We start from the raw sequence: 21,053 nt of genomic DNA, 5'->3' as shown, positions 1-21,053 counted from the left end.
GCAAGTCAAGCCAGAATATCGATTCGCTTCCCTGAGGACGTTTCGCCGCTTGATTTTTCCTTACCAGTTCACTTTATCAGGGTGTCACATACAACAACATAGTTCAGGTTCGGACGTGGTACTACGTAAGGATAATGCGATACAGAGCTATCCAAGGTTAATCGACGGTATTCTCTTGCGTGTTTTACGAACGAGAAAGCCGTGCGCTGAAACGGTCGATCGGCGCGTAGAAAAGTTTCGAAGAAGGAAATTTGGTTTGCGCGCGCCTTATATGATGTCAATCCGGCAGTCACAGCGCCGCAGTCGAAGCGCCACTAGTGTCTCATGGTCTTTTCCTGTTCACGCTCACTCCAAAGAAGACGCGAACGAAGTTTGTATGGTAAGGGATTCGAAGATTCGATAATTTTATTTGTTCAGTTGTGTTGAAAAAAGTGATATCATTATATTGGCAACATACAAACGATAGTCGGTGATTAAAAACGTATAATACGTTCTACTATTTACCAGCTAAATATGTTTCGATTTGTACACGCGACCACATGGCCACGTGTCTTCGTGTTATTCGTATACAAGTTTTTATATCAAGAAAGTTGTGGTGTTTCTTGAATAACAACGAGAACACGTTGGAAACATTCAATTTCAAAGAAATTGCGTCGAACGTGTATATCGTTTCAACTACTCCACGCTGTTACAATTTCTGTCAAGCTTTACTAGTTATACAACTAAGCGATATTTATACATATTTCTTTTTCTTTTTTTCGTTTTCTTTCTTTCTTTCTTTTTTTTTTTTTTTTTTTTTCCTCATTTCTATTAATGTATCGCATTGATTGACATTTAATAAAAATAAACAGCGTTTGCAATATTTGAATCCGTTAAATGGAACATATTTCAAAATTTTCAATTTTTATATTCTTTTTGCAGAATAATGAATATATTCTCTCTGTGATTTGTGCGCATAGTGCTAGCAATTGTCGATCTATGATTTTGCATTATTAATCTATAATTTATACAAATAACACATATATAAGAAGTTAACGATAACTTTTATTTTACAGATAAATAATGGCTGATATAGAAACATATGATGATATAGTGGTACCTACCACTACAACTTTGCCAGTGGCACTTTCTATCGCAGAATTACCAGAGATCAAGTTATTTGGTCGTTGGAATTGCGATGATGTGGAGGTGAACGATATCTCCTTACAAGACTATATCGCTGTAAAAGATAAAAATGCAAAGTATCTACCACATTCTGGTGGACGTTATGCAGCAAAGCGATTTCGGAAAGCTCAATGTTCCATAGTTGAGCGTTTAACTAATTCGCTAATGATGCACGGAAGAAATAACGGCAAAAAGTTAATGGCAGTAAGAATTGTAAAACATGCCTTTGAAATAATTCACCTGCTAACGGGTGATAACCCTTTACAGGTAATGTATATATTATGGTCACCTTTTTTTTGTAACTAATTATGGTCATTCTATTTCATATAAGTACATATGTATGTAAATAAGTAAAATTAGACTGAAAATGTGTTTACGCACCTCTATCTTTACGTTTGTACGAAGGTTCTTGTGACGGCTATCATTAACTCTGGGCCAAGGGAAGATTCCACGCGTATTGGTCGTGCTGGTACGGTTAGAAGACAAGCGGTGGATGTTTCTCCGCTACGACGAGTAAATCAAGCCATTTGGTTATTATGTACCGGTGCTAGGGAAGCCGCGTTCCGGAATATTAAGACGATTGCCGAATGTTTGGCGGATGAACTCATCAATGCTGCCAAAGGTTCGTCTAATTCTTACGCGATCAAGAAGAAAGACGAACTCGAACGTGTTGCTAAATCAAATCGATAAACACGTTATGTGAAAACATAAAATAAATGATATATCTTTAAAGTGATTCTTGTTCTATATGTTTTCCGTCCTTCTCGTTTATATAATACACGTATAAGGATACATCATGGTAAAAAAAATAACCGAATTGTTATTCGAATAAACGTTATTTGATCTTCAATTTTATAATTTTGTCCGTTAACGAAATAACGAGCGAATTCTGTTGGAAGGCTAACGCAAAAGTGAATAAAATCAACAGGGAATGATTCGATTATGATAAAGATGGAAAGGGAGACAAACGATATTTAGAAATTGCATGATTCTTTAATTTGAACATACCAAGCGTAGTTGACAATTTTGTTGTCGAGATAGCGATGTTGTAGCGATGCAGTGTTACCACTACAGAAAATATATCGTATCGTATGATTTAGAGGTTGAGTCAAATCAGATGTTGATCGCGTAATTGGTTTTTATTTCAGAGAAATAGGTCGTACATGTACGATCATGTCAGGATTATTGAAAAAGGCAATGTCTCCGTGTATAACTTAATATAATTAGTAACTTGCTGAAATAATTGGATAATATCTCTTTCATTCTCGAAATGGTTCCGTCATTTCGTTCAAAACATAACCATACCGATAACGTAACGGTATGATTATAATAAACATCCCAAACCTTTTTTTCACGTTCTGTTCAATAACAGTATCTTTTTATTCATAGTCGACGAACTTGACTGGACTCGCTGTATCTGTGAATCCTCGCGTGGAACTTCGTACATTGTATGATAGAATATTACGGCTCGCGAATCTGATGCTACAAGACTAAATTTACAGGAAATCTATAGAAAGTTTGGTTAAGGAAAGGACCGATATTATATTACAGGTTATTTCTCACTTAAGGATTCTTAAATACTAGATCAGATAGAAACGATATTTGGACGATATTTTTATTTCGAATCGAATTACCGATATAATATGTACATATCTGACGTTGCAGAATGAAAGCGTTCCTGATATAGAGGAAAAGATAAACCAGGGACAAATATAAGAACAAATAATTCACGCAAAGAACGAAATCAACTTGATGCGCGATATGCTCGAGTACAAGCCATGGGAGAGCTTGATGGAAAAATCTCCACCGCATCAGTGGACTTGGCCCCCTCACAAATAATTTTAATCACCTTTCAAATATTTGTACATAGTACTAAGCGAATAGCTTATTGGTTAATGTAATAGAATTAAATTTTTGTTCTGCGACGCAGGTGAGAGGGATTGCAAATGCGCGTTGGTCGTTTTTCGCGCTAGCTATTCTGGCTTGAATTTCCGCTTGAGTTACAGCTTAGACGCGATTAAAAGGCGTGCAAGTCAAGCCAGAATATCGATTCGCTTCCCTGAGGACGTTTCGCCGCTTGATTTTTCCTTACCAGTTCACTTTATCAGGGTGTCACATACAACAACATAGTTCAGGTTCGGACGTGGTACTACGTAAGGATAATGCGATACAGAGCTATCCATGGTTAATCGACGGTATTCTCTTGCGTGTTTTACGAACGAGAAAGCCGTGCGCTGAAACGGTCGATCGGCGCGTAGAAAAGTTTCGAAGAAGGAAATTTGGTTGGCGCGCGCCTTATATGATGTCAATCCGGCAGTCACAGCGCCGCAGTCGAAGCGCCACTAGTGTCTCATGGTCTTTTCCTGTTCACGCTCACTCCAAAGAAGACGCGAACGAAGTTTGTATGGTAAGGGATTCGAAGATTCGATAATTTTATTTGTTCAGTTGTGTTGAAAAAAGTGATATCATTATATTGGCAACATACAAACGATAGTCGGTGATTAAAAACGTATAATACGTTCTACTATTTACCAGCTAAATATGTTTCGATTTGTACACGCGACCACATGGCCACGTGTCTTCGTGTTATTCGTATACAAGTTTTTATATCAAGAAAGTTGTGGTGTTTCTTGAATAACAACGAGAACACGTTGGAAACATTCAATTTCAAAGAAATTGCGTCGAACGTGTATATCGTTTCAACTACTCCACGCTGTTACAATTTCTGTCAAGCTTTACTAGTTATACAACTAAGCGATATTTATACATATTTCTTTTTCTTTTTTTCGTTTTCTTTCTTTCTTTCTTTTTTTTTTTTTTTTTTTTTTCCTCATTTCTATTAATGTATCGCATTGATTGACATTTAATAAAAATAAACAGCGTTTGCAATATTTGAATCCGTTAAATGGAACATATTTCAAAATTTTCAATTTTTATATTCTTTTTGCAGAATAATGAATATATTCTCTCTGTGATTTGTGCGCATAGTGCTAGCAATTGTCGATCTATGATTTTGCATTATTAATCTATAATTTATACAAATAACACATATATAAGAAGTTAACGATAACTTTTATTTTATAGATAAATAATGGCTGATATAGAAACATATGATGATATAGTGGTACCTACCACTACAACTTTGCCAGTGGCACTTTCTATCGCAGAATTACCAGAGATCAAGTTATTTGGTCGTTGGAATTGCGATGATGTGGAGGTGAACGATATCTCCTTACAAGACTATATCGCTGTAAAAGATAAAAATGCAAAGTATCTACCACATTCTGGTGGACGTTATGCAGCAAAGCGATTTCGGAAAGCTCAATGTTCCATAGTTGAGCGTTTAACTAATTCGCTAATGATGCACGGAAGAAATAACGGCAAAAAGTTAATGGCAGTAAGAATTGTAAAACATGCCTTTGAAATAATTCACCTGCTAACGGGTGATAACCCTTTACAGGTAATGTATATATTATGGTCACCTTTTTTTTGTAACTAATTATGGTCATTCTATTTCATATAAGTACATATGTATGTAAATAAGTAAAATTAGACTGAAAATGTGTTTACGCACCTCTATCTTTACGTTTGTACGAAGGTTCTTGTGACGGCTATCATTAACTCTGGGCCAAGGGAAGATTCCACGCGTATTGGTCGTGCTGGTACGGTTAGAAGACAAGCGGTGGATGTTTCTCCGCTACGACGAGTAAATCAAGCCATTTGGTTATTATGTACCGGTGCTAGGGAAGCCGCGTTCCGGAATATTAAGACGATTGCCGAATGTTTGGCGGATGAACTCATCAATGCTGCCAAAGGTTCGTCTAATTCTTACGCGATCAAGAAGAAAGACGAACTCGAACGTGTTGCTAAATCAAATCGATAAACACGTTATGTGAAAACATAAAATAAATGATATATCTTTAAAGTGATTCTTGTTCTATATGTTTTCCGTCCTTCTCGTTTATATAATACACGTATAAGGATACATCATGGTAAAAAAAATAACCGAATTGTTATTCGAATAAACGTTATTTGATCTTCAATTTTATAATTTTGTCCGTTAACGAAATAACGAGCGAATTCTGTTGGAAGGCTAACGCAAAAGTGAATAAAATCAACAGGGAATGATTCGATTATGATAAAGATGGAAAGGGAGACAAACGATATTTAGAAATTGCATGATTCTTTAATTTGAACATACCAAGCGTAGTTGACAATTTTGTTGTCGAGATAGCGATGTTGTAGCGATGCAGTGTTACCACTACAGAAAATATATCGTATCGTATGATTTAGAGGTTGAGTCAAATCAGATGTTGATCGCGTAATTGGTTTTTATTTCAGAGAAATAGGTCGTACATGTACGATCATGTCAGGATTATTGAAAAAGGCAATGTCTCCGTGTATAACTTAATATAATTAGTAACTTGCTGAAATAATTGGATAATATCTCTTTCATTCTCGAAATGGTTCCGTCATTTCGTTCAAAACATAACCATACCGATAACGTAACGGTATGATTATAATAAACATCCCAAACCTTTTTTTCACGTTCTGTTCAATAACAGTATCTTTTTATTCATAGTCGACGAACTTGACTGGACTCGCTGTATCTGTGAATCCTCGCGTGGAACTTCGTACATTGTATGATAGAATTTTACGGCTCGCGAATCTGATGCTACAAGACTAAATTTACAGGAAATCTATAGAAAGTTTGGTTAAGGAAAGGACCGATATTATATTACAGGTTATTTCTCACTTAAGGATTCTTAAATACTAGATCAGATAGAAACGATATTTGGACGATATTTTTATTTCGAATCGAATTACCGATATAATATGTACATATCTGACGTTGCAGAATGAAAGCGTTCCTGATATAGAGGAAAAGATAAACCAGGGACAAATATAAGAACAAATAATTCACGCAAAGAACGAAATCAACTTGATGCGCGATATGCTCGAGTACAAGCCATGGGAGAGCTTGATGGAAAAATCTCCACCGCATCAGTGGACTTGGCCCCCTCACAAATAATTTTAATCACCTTTCAAATATTTGTACATAGTACTAAGCGAATAGCTTATTGGTTAATGTAATAGAATTAAATTTTTGTTCTGCGACGCAGGTGAGAGGGATTGCAAATGCGCGTTGGTCGTTTTTCGCGCTAGCTATTCTGGCTTGAATTTCCGCTTGAGTTACAGCTTAGACGCGATTAAAAGGCGTGCAAGTCAAGCCAGAATATCGATTCGCTTCCCTGAGGACGTTTCGCCGCTTGATTTTTCCTTACCAGTTCACTTTATCAGGGTGTCACATACAACAACATAGTTCAGGTTCGGACGTGGTACTACGTAAGGATAATGCGATACAGAGCTATCCATGGTTAATCGACGGTATTCTCTTGCGTGTTTTACGAACGAGAAAGCCGTGCGCTGAAACGGTCGATCGGCGCGTAGAAAAGTTTCGAAGAAGGAAATTTGGTTGGCGCGCGCCTTATATGATGTCAATCCGGCAGTCACAGCGCCGCAGTCGAAGCGCCACTAGTGTCTCATGGTCTTTTCCTGTTCACGCTCACTCCAAAGAAGACGCGAACGAAGTTTGTATGGTAAGGGATTCGAAGATTCGATAATTTTATTTGTTCAGTTGTGTTGAAAAAAGTGATATCATTATATTGGCAACATACAAACGATAGTCGGTGATTAAAAACGTATAATACGTTCTACTATTTACCAGCTAAATATGTTTCGATTTGTACACGCGACCACATGGCCACGTGTCTTCGTGTTATTCGTATACAAGTTTTTATATCAAGAAAGTTGTGGTGTTTCTTGAATAACAACGAGAACACGTTGGAAACATTCAATTTCAAAGAAATTGCGTCGAACGTGTATATCGTTTCAACTACTCCACGCTGTTACAATTTCTGTCAAGCTTTACTAGTTATACAACTAAGCGATATTTATACATATTTCTTTTTCTTTTTTTCGTTTTCTTTCTTTCTTTCTTTTTTTTTTTTTTTTTTTTTTCCTCATTTCTATTAATGTATCGCATTGATTGACATTTAATAAAAATAAACAGCGTTTGCAATATTTGAATCCGTTAAATGGAACATATTTCAAAATTTTCAATTTTTATATTCTTTTTGCAGAATAATGAATATATTCTCTCTGTGATTTGTGCGCATAGTGCTAGCAATTGTCGATCTATGATTTTGCATTATTAATCTATAATTTATACAAATAACACATATATAAGAAGTTAACGATAACTTTTATTTTACAGATAAATAATGGCTGATATAGAAACATATGATGATATAGTGGTACCTACCACTACAACTTTGCCAGTGGCACTTTCTATCGCAGAATTACCAGAGATCAAGTTATTTGGTCGTTGGAATTGCGATGATGTGGAGGTGAACGATATCTCCTTACAAGACTATATCGCTGTAAAAGATAAAAATGCAAAGTATCTACCACATTCTGGTGGACGTTATGCAGCAAAGCGATTTCGGAAAGCTCAATGTTCCATAGTTGAGCGTTTAACTAATTCGCTAATGATGCACGGAAGAAATAACGGCAAAAAGTTAATGGCAGTAAGAATTGTAAAACATGCCTTTGAAATAATTCACCTGCTAACGGGTGATAACCCTTTACAGGTAATGTATATATTATGGTCACCTTTTTTTTGTAACTAATTATGGTCATTCTATTTCATATAAGTACATATGTATGTAAATAAGTAAAATTAGACTGAAAATGTGTTTACGCACCTCTATCTTTACGTTTGTACGAAGGTTCTTGTGACGGCTATCATTAACTCTGGGCCAAGGGAAGATTCCACGCGTATTGGTCGTGCTGGTACGGTTAGAAGACAAGCGGTGGATGTTTCTCCGCTACGACGAGTAAATCAAGCCATTTGGTTATTATGTACCGGTGCTAGGGAAGCCGCGTTCCGGAATATTAAGACGATTGCCGAATGTTTGGCGGATGAACTCATCAATGCTGCCAAAGGTTCGTCTAATTCTTACGCGATCAAGAAGAAAGACGAACTCGAACGTGTTGCTAAATCAAATCGATAAACACGTTATGTGAAAACATAAAATAAATGATATATCTTTAAAGTGATTCTTGTTCTATATGTTTTCCGTCCTTCTCGTTTATATAATACACGTATAAGGATACATCATGGTAAAAAAAATAACCGAATTGTTATTCGAATAAACGTTATTTGATCTTCAATTTTATAATTTTGTCCGTTAACGAAATAACGAGCGAATTCTGTTGGAAGGCTAACGCAAAAGTGAATAAAATCAACAGGGAATGATTCGATTATGATAAAGATGGAAAGGGAGACAAACGATATTTAGAAATTGCATGATTCTTTAATTTGAACATACCAAGCGTAGTTGACAATTTTGTTGTCGAGATAGCGATGTTGTAGCGATGCAGTGTTACCACTACAGAAAATATATCGTATCGTATGATTTAGAGGTTGAGTCAAATCAGATGTTGATCGCGTAATTGGTTTTTATTTCAGAGAAATAGGTCGTACATGTACGATCATGTCAGGATTATTGAAAAAGGCAATGTCTCCGTGTATAACTTAATATAATTAGTAACTTGCTGAAATAATTGGATAATATCTCTTTCATTCTCGAAATGGTTCCGTCATTTCGTTCAAAACATAACCATACCGATAACGTAACGGTATGATTATAATAAACATCCCAAACCTTTTTTTCACGTTCTGTTCAATAACAGTATCTTTTTATTCATAGTCGACGAACTTGACTGGACTCGCTGTATCTGTGAATCCTCGCGTGGAACTTCGTACATTGTATGATAGAATTTTACGGCTCGCGAATCTGATGCTACAAGACTAAATTTACAGGAAATCTATAGAAAGTTTGGTTAAGGAAAGGACCGATATTATATTACAGGTTATTTCTCACTTAAGGATTCTTAAATACTAGATCAGATAGAAACGATATTTGGACGATATTTTTATTTCGAATCGAATTACCGATATAATATGTACATATCTGACGTTGCAGAATGAAAGCGTTCCTGATATAGAGGAAAAGATAAACAAGGGACAAATATAAGAACAAATAATTCACGCAAAGAACGAAATCAACTTGATGCGCGATATGCTCGAGTACAAGCCATGGGAGAGCTTGATGGAAAAATCTCCACCGCATCAGTGGACTTGGCCCCCTCACAAATAATTTTAATCACCTTTCAAATATTTGTACATAGTACTAAGCGAATAGCTTATTGGTTAATGTAATAGAATTAAATTTTTGTTCTGCGACGCAGGTGAGAGGGATTGCAAATGCGCGTTGGTCGTTTTTCGCGCTAGCTATTCTGGCTTGAATTTCCGCTTGAGTTACAGCTTAGACGCGATTAAAAGGCGTGCAAGTCAAGCCAGAATATCGATTCGCTTCCCTGAGGACGTTTCGCCGCTTGATTTTTCCTTACCAGTTCACTTTATCAGGGTGTCACATACAACAACATAGTTCAGGTTCGGACGTGGTACTACGTAAGGATAATGCGATACAGAGCTATCCATGGTTAATCGACGGTATTCTCTTGCGTGTTTTACGAACGAGAAAGCCGTGCGCTGAAACGGTCGATCGGCGCGTAGAAAAGTTTCGAAGAAGGAAATTTGGTTGGCGCGCGCCTTATATGATGTCAATCCGGCAGTCACAGCGCCGCAGTCGAAGCGCCACTAGTGTCTCATGGTCTTTTCCTGTTCACGCTCACTCCAAAGAAGACGCGAACGAAGTTTGTATGGTAAGGGATTCGAAGATTCGATAATTTTATTTGTTCAGTTGTGTTGAAAAAAGTGATATCATTATATTGGCAACATACAAACGATAGTCGGTGATTAAAAACGTATAATACGTTCTACTATTTACCAGCTAAATATGTTTCGATTTGTACACGCGACCACATGGCCACGTGTCTTCGTGTTATTCGTATACAAGTTTTTATATCAAGAAAGTTGTGGTGTTTCTTGAATAACAACGAGAACACGTTGGAAACATTCAATTTCAAAGAAATTGCGTCGAACGTGTATATCGTTTCAACTACTCCACGCTGTTACAATTTCTGTCAAGCTTTACTAGTTATACAACTAAGCGATATTTATACATATTTCTTTTTCTTTTTTTCGTTTTCTTTCTTTCTTTCTTTCTTTTTTTTTTTTTTTTTCCTCATTTCTATTAATGTATCGCATTGATTGACATTTAATAAAAATAAACAGCGTTTGCAATATTTGAATCCTTTAAATGGAACATATTTCAAAATTTTCAATTTTTATATTCTTTTTGCAGAATAATGAATATATTCTCTCTGTGATTTGTGCGCATAGTGCTAGCAATTGTCGATCTATGATTTTGCATTATTAATCTATAATTTATACAAATAACACATATATAAGAAGTTAACGATAACTTTTATTTTACAGATAAATAATGGCTGATATAGAAACATATGATGATATAGTGGTACCTACCACTACAACTTTGCCAGTGGCACTTTCTATCGCAGAATTACCAGAGATCAAGTTATTTGGTCGTTGGAATTGCGATGATGTGGAGGTGAACGATATCTCCTTACAAGACTATATCGCTGTAAAAGATAAAAATGCAAAGTATCTACCACATTCTGGTGGACGTTATGCAGCAAAGCGATTTCGGAAAGCTCAATGTTCCATAGTTGAGCGTTTAACTAATTCGCTAATGATGCACGGAAGAAATAACGGCAAAAAGTTAATGGCAGTAAGAATTGTAAAACATGCCTTTGAAATAATTCACCTGCTAACGGGTGATAACCCTTTACAGGTAATGTATATATTATGGTCACCTTTTTTTTGTAACTAATTATGGTCATTCTATTTCATATAAGTACATATGTATGTAAATAAGTAAAATTAGACTGAAAATGTGTTTACGCACCTCTATCTTTACGTTTGTACGAAGGTTCTTGTGACGGCTATCATTAACTCTGGGCCAAGGGAAGATTCCACGCGTATTGGTCGTGCTGGTACGGTTAGAAGACAAGCGGTGGATGTTTCTCCGCTACGACGAGTAAATCAAGCCATTTGGTTATTATGTACCGGTGCTAGGGAAGCCGCGTTCCGGAATATTAAGACGATTGCCGAATGTTTGGCGGATGAACTCATCAATGCTGCCAAAGGTTCGTCTAATTCTTACGCGATCAAGAAGAAAGACGAACTCGAACGTGTTGCTAAATCAAATCGATAAACACGTTATGTGAAAACATAAAATAAATGATATATCTTTAAAGTGATTCTTGTTCTATATGTTTTCCGTCCTTCTCGTTTATATAATACACGTATAAGGATACATCATGGTAAAAAAAATAACCGAATTGTTATTCGAATAAACGTTATTTGATCTTCAATTTTATAATTTTGTCCGTTAACGAAATAACGAGCGAATTCTGTTGGAAGGCTAACGCAAAAGTGAATAAAATCAACAGGGAATGATTCGATTATGATAAAGATGGAAAGGGAGACAAACGATATTTAGAAATTGCATGATTCTTTAATTTGAACATACCAAGCGTAGTTGACAATTTTGTTGTCGAGATAGCGATGTTGTAGCGATGCAGTGTTACCACTACAGAAAATATATCGTATCGTATGATTTAGAGGTTGAGTCAAATCAGATGTTGATCGCGTAATTGGTTTTTATTTCAGAGAAATAGGTCGTACATGTACGATCATGTCAGGATTATTGAAAAAGGCAATGTCTCCGTGTATAACTTAATATAATTAGTAACTTGCTGAAATAATTGGATAATATCTCTTTCATTCTCGAAATGGTTCCGTCATTTCGTTCAAAACATAACCATACCGATAACGTAACGGTATGATTATAATAAACATCCCAAACCTTTTTTTCACGTTCTGTTCAATAACAGTATCTTTTTATTCATAGTCGACGAACTTGACTGGACTCGCTGTATCTGTGAATCCTCGCGTGGAACTTCGTACATTGTATGATAGAATTTTACGGCTCGCGAATCTGATGCTACAAGACTAAATTTACAGGAAATCTATAGAAAGTTTGGTTAAGGAAAGGACCGATATTATATTACAGGTTATTTCTCACTTAAGGATTCTTAAATACTAGATCAGATAGAAACGATATTTGGACGATATTTTTATTTCGAATCGAATTACCGATATAATATGTACATATCTGACGTTGCAGAATGAAAGCGTTCCTGATATAGAGGAAAAGATAAACCAGGGACAAATATAAGAACAAATAATTCACGCAAAGAACGAAATCAACTTGATGCGCGATATGCTCGAGTACAAGCCATGGGAGAGCTTGATGGAAAAATCTCCACCGCATCAGTGGACTTGGCCCCCTCACAAATAATTTTAATCACCTTTCAAATATTTGTACATAGTACTAAGCGAATAGCTTATTGGTTAATGTAATAGAATTAAATTTTTGTTCTGCGACGCAGGTGAGAGGGATTGCAAATGCGCGTTGGTCGTTTTTCGCGCTAGCTATTCTGGCTTGAATTTCCGCTTGAGTTACAGCTTAGACGCGATTAAAAGGCGTGCAAGTCAAGCCAGAATATCGATTCGCTTCCCTGAGGACGTTTCGCCGCTTGATTTTTCCTTACCAGTTCACTTTATCAGGGTGTCACATACAACAACATAGTTCAGGTTCGGACGTGGTACTACGTAAGGATAATGCGATACAGAGCTATCCAAGGTTAATCGACGGTATTCTCTTGCGTGTTTTACGAACGAGAAAGCCGTGCGCTGAAACGGTCGATCGGCGCGTAGAAAAGTTTCGAAGAAGGAAATTTGGTTTGCGCGCGCCTTATATGATGTCAATCCGGCAGTCACAGCGCCGCAGTCGAAGCGCCACTAGTGTCTCATGGTCTTTTCCTGTTCACGCTCACTCCAAAGAAGACGCGAACGAAGTTTGTATGGTAAGGGATTCGAAGATTCGATAATTTTATTTGTTCAGTTGTGTTGAAAAAAGTGATATCATTATATTGGCAACATACAAACGATAGTCGGTGATTAAAAACGTATAATACGTTCTACTATTTACCAGCTAAATATGTTTCGATTTGTACACGCGACCACATGGCCACGTGTCTTCGTGTTATTCGTATACAAGTTTTTATATCAAGAAAGTTGTGGTGTTTCTTGAATAACAACGAGAACACGTTGGAAACATTCAATTTCAAAGAAATTGCGTCGAACGTGTATATCGTTTCAACTACTCCACGCTGTTACAATTTCTGTCAAGCTTTACTAGTTATACAACTAAGCGATATTTATACATATTTCTTTTTCTTTTTTTCGTTTTCTTTCTTTCTTTCTTTTTTTTTTTTTTTTTTTTCCTCATTTCTATTAATGTATCGCATTGATTGACATTTAATAAAAATAAACAGCGTTTGCAATATTTGAATCCGTTAAATGGAACATATTTCAAAATTTTCAATTTTTATATTCTTTTTGCAGAATAATGAATATATTCTCTCTGTGATTTGTGCGCATAGTGCTAGCAATTGTCGATCTATGATTTTGCATTATTAATCTATAATTTATACAAATAACACATATATAAGAAGTTAACGATAACTTTTATTTTACAGATAAATAATGGCTGATATAGAAACATATGATGATATAGTGGTACCTACCACTACAACTTTGCCAGTGGCACTTTCTATCGCAGAATTACCAGAGATCAAGTTATTTGGTCGTTGGAATTGCGATGATGTGGAGGTGAACGATATCTCCTTACAAGACTATATCGCTGTAAAAGATAAAAATGCAAAGTATCTACCACATTCTGGTGGACGTTATGCAGCAAAGCGATTTCGGAAAGCTCAATGTTCCATAGTTGAGCGTTTAACTAATTCGCTAATGATGCACGGAAGAAATAACGGCAAAAAGTTAATGGCAGTAAGAATTGTAAAACATGCCTTTGAAATAATTCACCTGCTAACGGGTGATAACCCTTTACAGGTAATGTATATATTATGGTCACCTTTTTTTTGTAACTAATTATGGTCATTCTATTTCATATAAGTACATATGTATGTAAATAAGTAAAATTAGACTGAAAATGTGTTTACGCACCTCTATCTTTACGTTTGTACGAAGGTTCTTGTGACGGCTATCATTAACTCTGGGCCAAGGGAAGATTCCACGCGTATTGGTCGTGCTGGTACGGTTAGAAGACAAGCGGTGGATGTTTCTCCGCTACGACGAGTAAATCAAGCCATTTGGTTATTATGTACCGGTGCTAGGGAAGCCGCGTTCCGGAATATTAAGACGATTGCCGAATGTTTGGCGGATGAACTCATCAATGCTGCCAAAGGTTCGTCTAATTCTTACGCGATCAAGAAGAAAGACGAACTCGAACGTGTTGCTAAATCAAATCGATAAACACGTTATGTGAAAACATAAAATAAATGATATATCTTTAAAGTGATTCTTGTTCTATATGTTTTCCGTCCTTCTCGTTTATATAATACACGTATAAGGATACATCATGGTAAAAAAAATAACCGAATTGTTATTCGAATAAACGTTATTTGATCTTCAATTTTATAATTTTGTCCGTTAACGAAATAACGAGCGAATTCTGTTGGAAGGCTAACGCAAAAGTGAATAAAATCAACAGGGAATGATTCGATTATGATAAAGATGGAAAGGGAGACAAACGATATTTAGAAATTGCATGATTCTTTAATTTGAACATACCAAGCGTAGTTGACAATTTTGTTGTCGAGATAGCGATGTTGTAGCGATGCAGTGTTACCACTACAGAAAATATATCGTATCGTATGATTTAGAGGTTGAGTCAAATCAGATGTTGATCGCGTAATTGGTTTTTATTTCAGAGAAATAGGTCGTACATGTACGATCATGTCAGGATTATTGAAAAAGGCAATGTCTCCGTGTATAACTTAATATAATTAGTAACTTGCTGAAATAATTGGATAATATCTCTTTCATTCTCGAAATGGTTCCGTCATTTCGTTCAAAACATAACCATACCGATAACGTAACGGTATGATTATAATAAACATCCCAAACCTTTTTTTCACGTTCTGTTCAATAACAGTATCTTTTTATTCATAGTCGACGAACTTGACTGGACTCGCTGTATCTGTGAATCCTCGCGTGGAACTTCGTACATTGTATGATAGAATTTTACGGCTCGCGAATCTGATGCTACAAGACTAAATTTACAGGAAATCTATAGAAAGTTTGGTTAAGGAAAGGACCGATATTATATTACAGGTTATTTCTCACTTAAGGATTCTTAAATACTAGATCAGATAGAAACGATATTTGGACGATATTTTTATTTCGAATCGAATTACCGATATAATATGTACATATCTGACGTTGCAGAATGAAAGCGTTCCTGATATAGAGGAAAAGATAAACCAGGGACAAATATAAGAACAAATAATTCACGCAAAGAACGAAATCAACTTGATGCGCGATATGCTCGAGTACAAGCCATGGGAGAGCTTGATGGAAAAATCTCCACCGCATCAGTGGACTTGGCCCCCTCACAAATAATTTTAATCACCTTTCAAATATTTGTACATAGTACTAAGCGAATAGCTTATTGGTTAATGTAATAGAATTAAATTTTTGTTCTGCGACGCAGGTGAGAGGGATTGCAAATGCGCGTTGGTCGTTTTTCGCGCTAGCTATTCTGGCTTGAATTTCCGCTTGAGTTACAGCTTAGACGCGATTAAAAGGCGTGCAAGTCAAGCCAGAATATCGATTCGCTTCCCTGAGGACGTTTCGCCGCTTGATTTTTCCTTACCAGTTCACTTTATCAGGGTGTCACATACAACAACATAGTTCAGGTTCGGACGTGGTACTACGTAAGGATAATGCGATACAGAGCTATCCAAGGTTAATCGACGGTATTCTCTTGCGTGTTTTACGAACGAGAAAGCCGTGCGCTGAAACGGTCGATCGGCGCGTAGAAAAGTTTCGAAGAAGGAAATTTGGTTTGCGCGCGCCTTATATGATGTCAATCCGGCAGTCACAGCGCCGCAGTCGAAGCGCCACTAGTGTCTCATGGTCTTTTCCTGTTCACGCTCACTCCAAAGAAGACGCGAACGAAGTTTGTATGGTAAGGGATTCGAAGATTCGATAATTTTATTTGTTCAGTTGTGTTGAAAAAAGTGATATCATTATATTGGCAACATACAAACGATAGTCGGTGATTAAAAACGTATAATACGTTCTACTATTTACCAGCTAAATATGTTTCGATTTGTACACGCGACCACATGGCCACGTGTCTTCGTGTTATTCGTATACAAGTTTTTATATCAAGAAAGTTGTGGTGTTTCTTGAATAACAACGAGAACACGTTGGAAACATTCAATTTCAAAGAAATTGCGTCGAACGTGTATATCGTTTCAACTACTCCACGCTGTTACAATTTCTGTCAAGCTTTACTAGTTATACAACTAAGCGATATTTATACATATTTCTTTTTCTTTTTTTCGTTTTCTTTCTTTCTTTCTTTTTTTTTTTTTTTTTTTTTCCTCATTTCTATTAATGTATCGCATTGATTGACATTTAATAAAAATAAACAGCGTTTGCAATATTTGAATCCGTTAAATGGAACATATTTCAAAATTTTCAATTTTTATATTCTTTTTGCAGAATAATGAATATATTCTCTCTGTGATTTGTGCGCATAGTGCTAGCAATTGTCGATCTATGATTTTGCATTATTAATCTATAATTTATACAAATAACACATATATAAGAAGTTAACGATAACTTTTATTTTACAGATAAATAATGGCTGATATAGAAACATATGATGATATAGTGGTACCTACCACTACAACTTTGCCAGTGGCACTTTCTATCGCAGAATTACCAGAGATCAAGTTATTTGGTCGTTGGAATTGCGATGATGTGGAGGTGAACGATATCTCCTTACAAGACTATATCGCTGTAAAAGATAAAAATGCAAAGTATCTACCACATTCTGGTGGACGTTATGCAGCAAAGCGATTTCGGAAAGCTCAATGTTCCATAGTTGAGCGTTTAACTAATTCGCTAATGATGCACGGAAGAAATAACGGCAAAAAGTTAATGGCAGTAAGAATTGTAAAACATGCCTTTGAAATAATTCACCTGCTAACGGGTGATAACCCTTTACAGGTAATGTATATATTATGGTCACCTTTTTTTTGTAACTAATTATGGTCATTCTATTTCATATAAGTACATATGTATGTAAATAAGTAAAATTAGACTGAAAATGTGTTTACGCACCTCTATCTTTACGTTTGTACGAAGGTTCTTGTGACGGCTATCATTAACTCTGGGCCAAGGGAAGATTCCACGCGTATTGGTCGTGCTGGTACGGTTAGAAGACAAGCGGTGGATGTTTCTCCGCTACGACGAGTAAATCAAGCCATTTGGTTATTATGTACCGGTGCTAGGGAAGCCGCGTTCCGGAATATTAAGACGATTGCCGAATGTTTGGCGGATGAACTCATCAATGCTGCCAAAGGTTCGTCTAATTCTTACGCGATCAAGAAGAAAGACGAACTCGAACGTGTTGCTAAATCAAATCGATAAACACGTTATGTGAAAACATAAAATAAATGATATATCTTTAAAGTGATTCTTGTTCTATATGTTTTCCGTCCTTCTCGTTTATATAATACACGTATAAGGATACATCATGGTAAAAAAAATAACCGAATTGTTATTCGAATAAACGTTATTTGATCTTCAATTTTATAATTTTGTCCGTTAACGAAATAACGAGCGAATTCTGTTGGAAGGCTAACGCAAAAGTGAATAAAATCAACAGGGAATGATTCGATTATGATAAAGATGGAAAGGGAGACAAACGATATTTAGAAATTGCATGATTCTTTAATTTGAACATACCAAGCGTAGTTGACAATTTTGTTGTCGAGATAGCGATGTTGTAGCGATGCAGTGTTACCACTACAGAAAATATATCGTATCGTATGATTTAGAGGTTGAGTCAAATCAGATGTTGATCGCGTAATTGGTTTTTATTTCAGAGAAATAGGTCGTACATGTACGATCATGTCAGGATTATTGAAAAAGGCAATGTCTCCGTGTATAACTTAATATAATTAGTAACTTGCTGAAATAATTGGATAATATCTCTTTCATTCTCGAAATGGTTCCGTCATTTCGTTCAAAACATAACCATACCGATAACGTAACGGTATGATTATAATAAACATCCCAAACCTTTTTTTCACGTTCTGTTCAATAACAGTATCTTTTTATTCATAGTCGACGAACTTGACTGGACTCGCTGTATCTGTGAATCCTCGCGTGGAACTTCGTACATTGTATGATAGAATTTTACGGCTCGCGAATCTGATGCTACAAGACTAAATTTACAGGAAATCTATAGAAAGTTTGGTTAAGGAAAGGACCGATATTATATTACAGGTTATTTCTCACTTAAGGATTCTTAAATACTAGATCAGATAGAAACGATATTTGGACGATATTTTTATTTCGAATCGAATTACCGATATAATATGTACATATCTGACGTTGCAGAATGAAAGCGTTCCTGATATAGAGGAAAAGATAAACCAGGGACAAATATAAGAACAAATAATTCACGCAAAGAACGAAATCAACTTGATGCGCGATATGCTCGAGTACAAACCATGGGAGAGCTTGATGGAAAAATCTCCACCGCATCAGTGGACTTGGCCCCCTCACAAATAATTTTAATCACCTTTCAAATATTTGTACATAGTACTAAGCGAATAGCTTATTGGTTAATGTAATAGAATTAAATTTTTGTTCTGCGACGCAGGTGAGAGGGATTGCAAATGCGCGTTGGTCGTTTTTCGCGCTAGCTATTCTGGCTTGAATTTCCGCTTGAGTTACAGCTTAGACGCGATTAAAAGGCGTGCCAGTCAAGCCAGAATATCGATTCGCTTCCCTGAGGACGTTTCGCCGCTTGATTTTTCCTTACCAGTTCACTTTATCAGGGTGTCACATTCAACAACATAGTTCAGGTTCGGACGTGGTACTACGTAAGGATAATGCGATACAGAGCTATCCATGGTTAATCGACGGTATTCTCTTGCGTGTTTTACGAACGAGAAAGCCGTGCGCTGAAACGGTCGATCGGCGCGTAGAAAAGTTTCGAAGAAGGAAATTTGGTTGGCGCGCGCCTTATATGATGTCAATCCGGCAGTCACAGCGCCGCAGTCGAAGCGCCACTAGTGTCTCATGGTCTTTTCCTGTTCACGCTCACTCCAAAGAAGACGCGAACGAAGTTTGTATGGTAAGGGATTCGAAGATTCGATAATTTTATTTGTTCAGTTGTGTTGAAAAAAGTGATATCATTATATTGGCAACATACAAACGATAGTCGGTGATTAAAAACGTATAATACGTTCTACTATTTACCAGCTAAATATGTTTCGATTTGTACACGCGACCACATGGCCACGTGTCTTCGTGTTATTCGTATACAAGTTTTTATATCAAGAAAGTTGTGGTGTTTCTTGAATAACAACGAGAACACGTTGGAAACATTCAATTTCAAAGAAATTGCGTCGAACGTGTATATCGTTTCAACTACTCCACGCTGTTACAATTTCTGTCAAGCTTTACTAGTTATACAACTAAGCGATATTTATACATATTTCTTTTTCTTTTTTTCGTTTTCTTTCTTTCTTTCTTTCTTTTTTTTTTTTTTTTCCTCATTTCTATTAATGTATCGCATTGATTGACATTTAATAAAAATAAACAGCGTTTGCAATATTTGAATCCTTTAAATGGAACATATTTCAAAATTTTCAATTTTTATATTCTTTTTGCAGAATAATGAATATATTCTCTCTGTGATTTGTGCGCATAGTGCTAGCAATTGTCGATCTATGATTTTGCATTATTAATCTATAATTTATACAAATAACACATATATAAGAAGTTAACGATAACTTTTATTTTACAGATAAATAATGGCTGATATAGAAACATATGATGATATAGTGGTACCTACCACTACAACTTTGCCAGTGGCACTTTCTATCGCAGAATTACCAGAGATCAAGTTATTTGGTCGTTGGAATTGCGATGATGTGGAGGTGAACGATATCTCCTTACAAGACTATATCGCTGTAAAAGATAAAAATGCAAAGTATCTACCACATTCTGGTGGACGTTATGCAGCAAAGCGATTTCGGAAAGCTCAATGTTCCATAGTTGAGCGTTTAACTAATTCGCTAATGATGCACGGAAGAAATAACGGCAAAAAGTTAATGGCAGTAAGAATTGTAAAACATGCCTTTGAAATAATTCACCTGCTAACGGGTGATAACCCTTTACAGGTAATGTATATATTATGGTCACCTTTTTTTTGTAACTAATTATGGTCATTCTATTTCATATAAGTACATATGTATGTAAATAAGTAAAATTAGACTGAAAATGTGTTTACGCACCTCTATCTTTACGTTTGTACGAAGGTTCTTGTGACGGCTATCATTAACTCTGGGCCAAGGGAAGATTCCACGCGTATTGGTCGTGCTGGTACGGTTAGAAGACAAGCGGTGGATGTTTCTCCGCTACGACGAGTAAATCAAGCCATTTGGTTATTATGTACCGGTGCTAGGGAAGCCGCGTTCCGGAATATTAAGACGATTGCCGAATGTTTGGCGGATGAACTCATCAATGCTGCCAAAGGTTCGTCTAATTCTTACGCGATCAAGAAGAAAGACGAACTCGAACGTGTTGCTAAATCAAATCGATAAACACGTTATGTGAAAACATAAAATAAATGATATATCTTTAAAGTGAT

The 21,053-nt window shown here is 36.2% G+C and overlaps 9 protein-coding genes across 9 annotated transcripts; all 9 read left to right on the top strand.

Moving 5' to 3' along the window:
- The first annotated feature begins 1,062 nt into the window (after nucleotides 1-1,062).
- On the top strand, nucleotides 1,063-1,854 carry LOC139994991 (small ribosomal subunit protein uS7-like). The gene is made up of 2 exons (XM_072018092.1): nucleotides 1,063-1,431; nucleotides 1,570-1,854. Exons 1-2 carry the CDS (start codon nucleotides 1,063-1,065, stop codon nucleotides 1,852-1,854), a joined length of 654 nt encoding a protein of 217 aa, XP_071874193.1.
- A 2,401-nt stretch (nucleotides 1,855-4,255) lies between these two features.
- LOC139994990 (small ribosomal subunit protein uS7-like) lies at nucleotides 4,256-5,047 on the top strand. Its single transcript, XM_072018091.1, has 2 exons — nucleotides 4,256-4,624; nucleotides 4,763-5,047. The coding sequence occupies exons 1-2, from the start codon at nucleotides 4,256-4,258 to the stop codon at nucleotides 5,045-5,047; spliced, it is 654 nt and encodes a 217-aa protein (XP_071874192.1).
- Nucleotides 5,048-7,438: 2,391 nt separating this feature from the next.
- On the top strand, nucleotides 7,439-8,241 carry LOC139994661 (small ribosomal subunit protein uS7-like). Its single transcript, XM_072017515.1, has 2 exons — nucleotides 7,439-7,817; nucleotides 7,956-8,241. Exons 1-2 carry the CDS (start codon nucleotides 7,449-7,451, stop codon nucleotides 8,238-8,240), a joined length of 654 nt encoding a protein of 217 aa, XP_071873616.1. The 5' UTR covers nucleotides 7,439-7,448; the 3' UTR covers nucleotide 8,241.
- A 2,389-nt stretch (nucleotides 8,242-10,630) lies between these two features.
- On the top strand, nucleotides 10,631-11,433 carry LOC139994656 (small ribosomal subunit protein uS7-like). Its single transcript, XM_072017506.1, has 2 exons — nucleotides 10,631-11,009; nucleotides 11,148-11,433. The coding sequence occupies exons 1-2, from the start codon at nucleotides 10,641-10,643 to the stop codon at nucleotides 11,430-11,432; spliced, it is 654 nt and encodes a 217-aa protein (XP_071873607.1). The 5' UTR covers nucleotides 10,631-10,640; the 3' UTR covers nucleotide 11,433.
- A 2,388-nt stretch (nucleotides 11,434-13,821) lies between these two features.
- On the top strand, nucleotides 13,822-14,624 carry LOC139994635 (small ribosomal subunit protein uS7-like). The gene is made up of 2 exons (XM_072017485.1): nucleotides 13,822-14,200; nucleotides 14,339-14,624. Exons 1-2 carry the CDS (start codon nucleotides 13,832-13,834, stop codon nucleotides 14,621-14,623), a joined length of 654 nt encoding a protein of 217 aa, XP_071873586.1. The 5' UTR covers nucleotides 13,822-13,831; the 3' UTR covers nucleotide 14,624.
- Nucleotides 14,625-15,033: 409 nt separating this feature from the next.
- LOC141445897 (NADH dehydrogenase [ubiquinone] 1 alpha subcomplex subunit 5-like) lies at nucleotides 15,034-15,819 on the top strand. Its single transcript, XM_074112090.1, is given in 3 exon segments — nucleotides 15,034-15,127; nucleotides 15,323-15,484; nucleotides 15,599-15,819. Coding segments are annotated over 3 exon segments (357 nt in total). The 5' UTR covers nucleotides 15,034-15,106; the 3' UTR covers nucleotides 15,773-15,819.
- Nucleotides 15,820-17,013: 1,194 nt separating this feature from the next.
- Nucleotides 17,014-17,816, top strand: LOC139994634 (small ribosomal subunit protein uS7-like). Its single transcript, XM_072017484.1, has 2 exons — nucleotides 17,014-17,392; nucleotides 17,531-17,816. The coding sequence occupies exons 1-2, from the start codon at nucleotides 17,024-17,026 to the stop codon at nucleotides 17,813-17,815; spliced, it is 654 nt and encodes a 217-aa protein (XP_071873585.1). The 5' UTR covers nucleotides 17,014-17,023; the 3' UTR covers nucleotide 17,816.
- Nucleotides 17,817-18,225: 409 nt separating this feature from the next.
- LOC141445906 (NADH dehydrogenase [ubiquinone] 1 alpha subcomplex subunit 5-like) lies at nucleotides 18,226-19,011 on the top strand. The gene is given in 3 exon segments (XM_074112102.1): nucleotides 18,226-18,319; nucleotides 18,515-18,676; nucleotides 18,791-19,011. Coding segments are annotated over 3 exon segments (357 nt in total). The 5' UTR covers nucleotides 18,226-18,298; the 3' UTR covers nucleotides 18,965-19,011.
- A 1,193-nt stretch (nucleotides 19,012-20,204) lies between these two features.
- On the top strand, nucleotides 20,205-21,007 carry LOC139994639 (small ribosomal subunit protein uS7-like). The gene is made up of 2 exons (XM_072017488.1): nucleotides 20,205-20,583; nucleotides 20,722-21,007. Exons 1-2 carry the CDS (start codon nucleotides 20,215-20,217, stop codon nucleotides 21,004-21,006), a joined length of 654 nt encoding a protein of 217 aa, XP_071873589.1. The 5' UTR covers nucleotides 20,205-20,214; the 3' UTR covers nucleotide 21,007.
- The last annotated feature ends 46 nt before the right edge of the window (nucleotides 21,008-21,053 follow it).

The sequence above is a fragment of the Bombus fervidus genome, chromosome 15, assembly GCF_041682495.2.
Source record: "Bombus fervidus isolate BK054 chromosome 15, iyBomFerv1, whole genome shotgun sequence".
In the NCBI taxonomy this organism is placed as follows: Eukaryota; Metazoa; Arthropoda; class Insecta; order Hymenoptera; family Apidae; genus Bombus; species Bombus fervidus.
The sequence above is the reverse complement of the archived record's forward strand: the minus strand, read 5'-3'. Positions and strand labels throughout refer to the sequence as shown.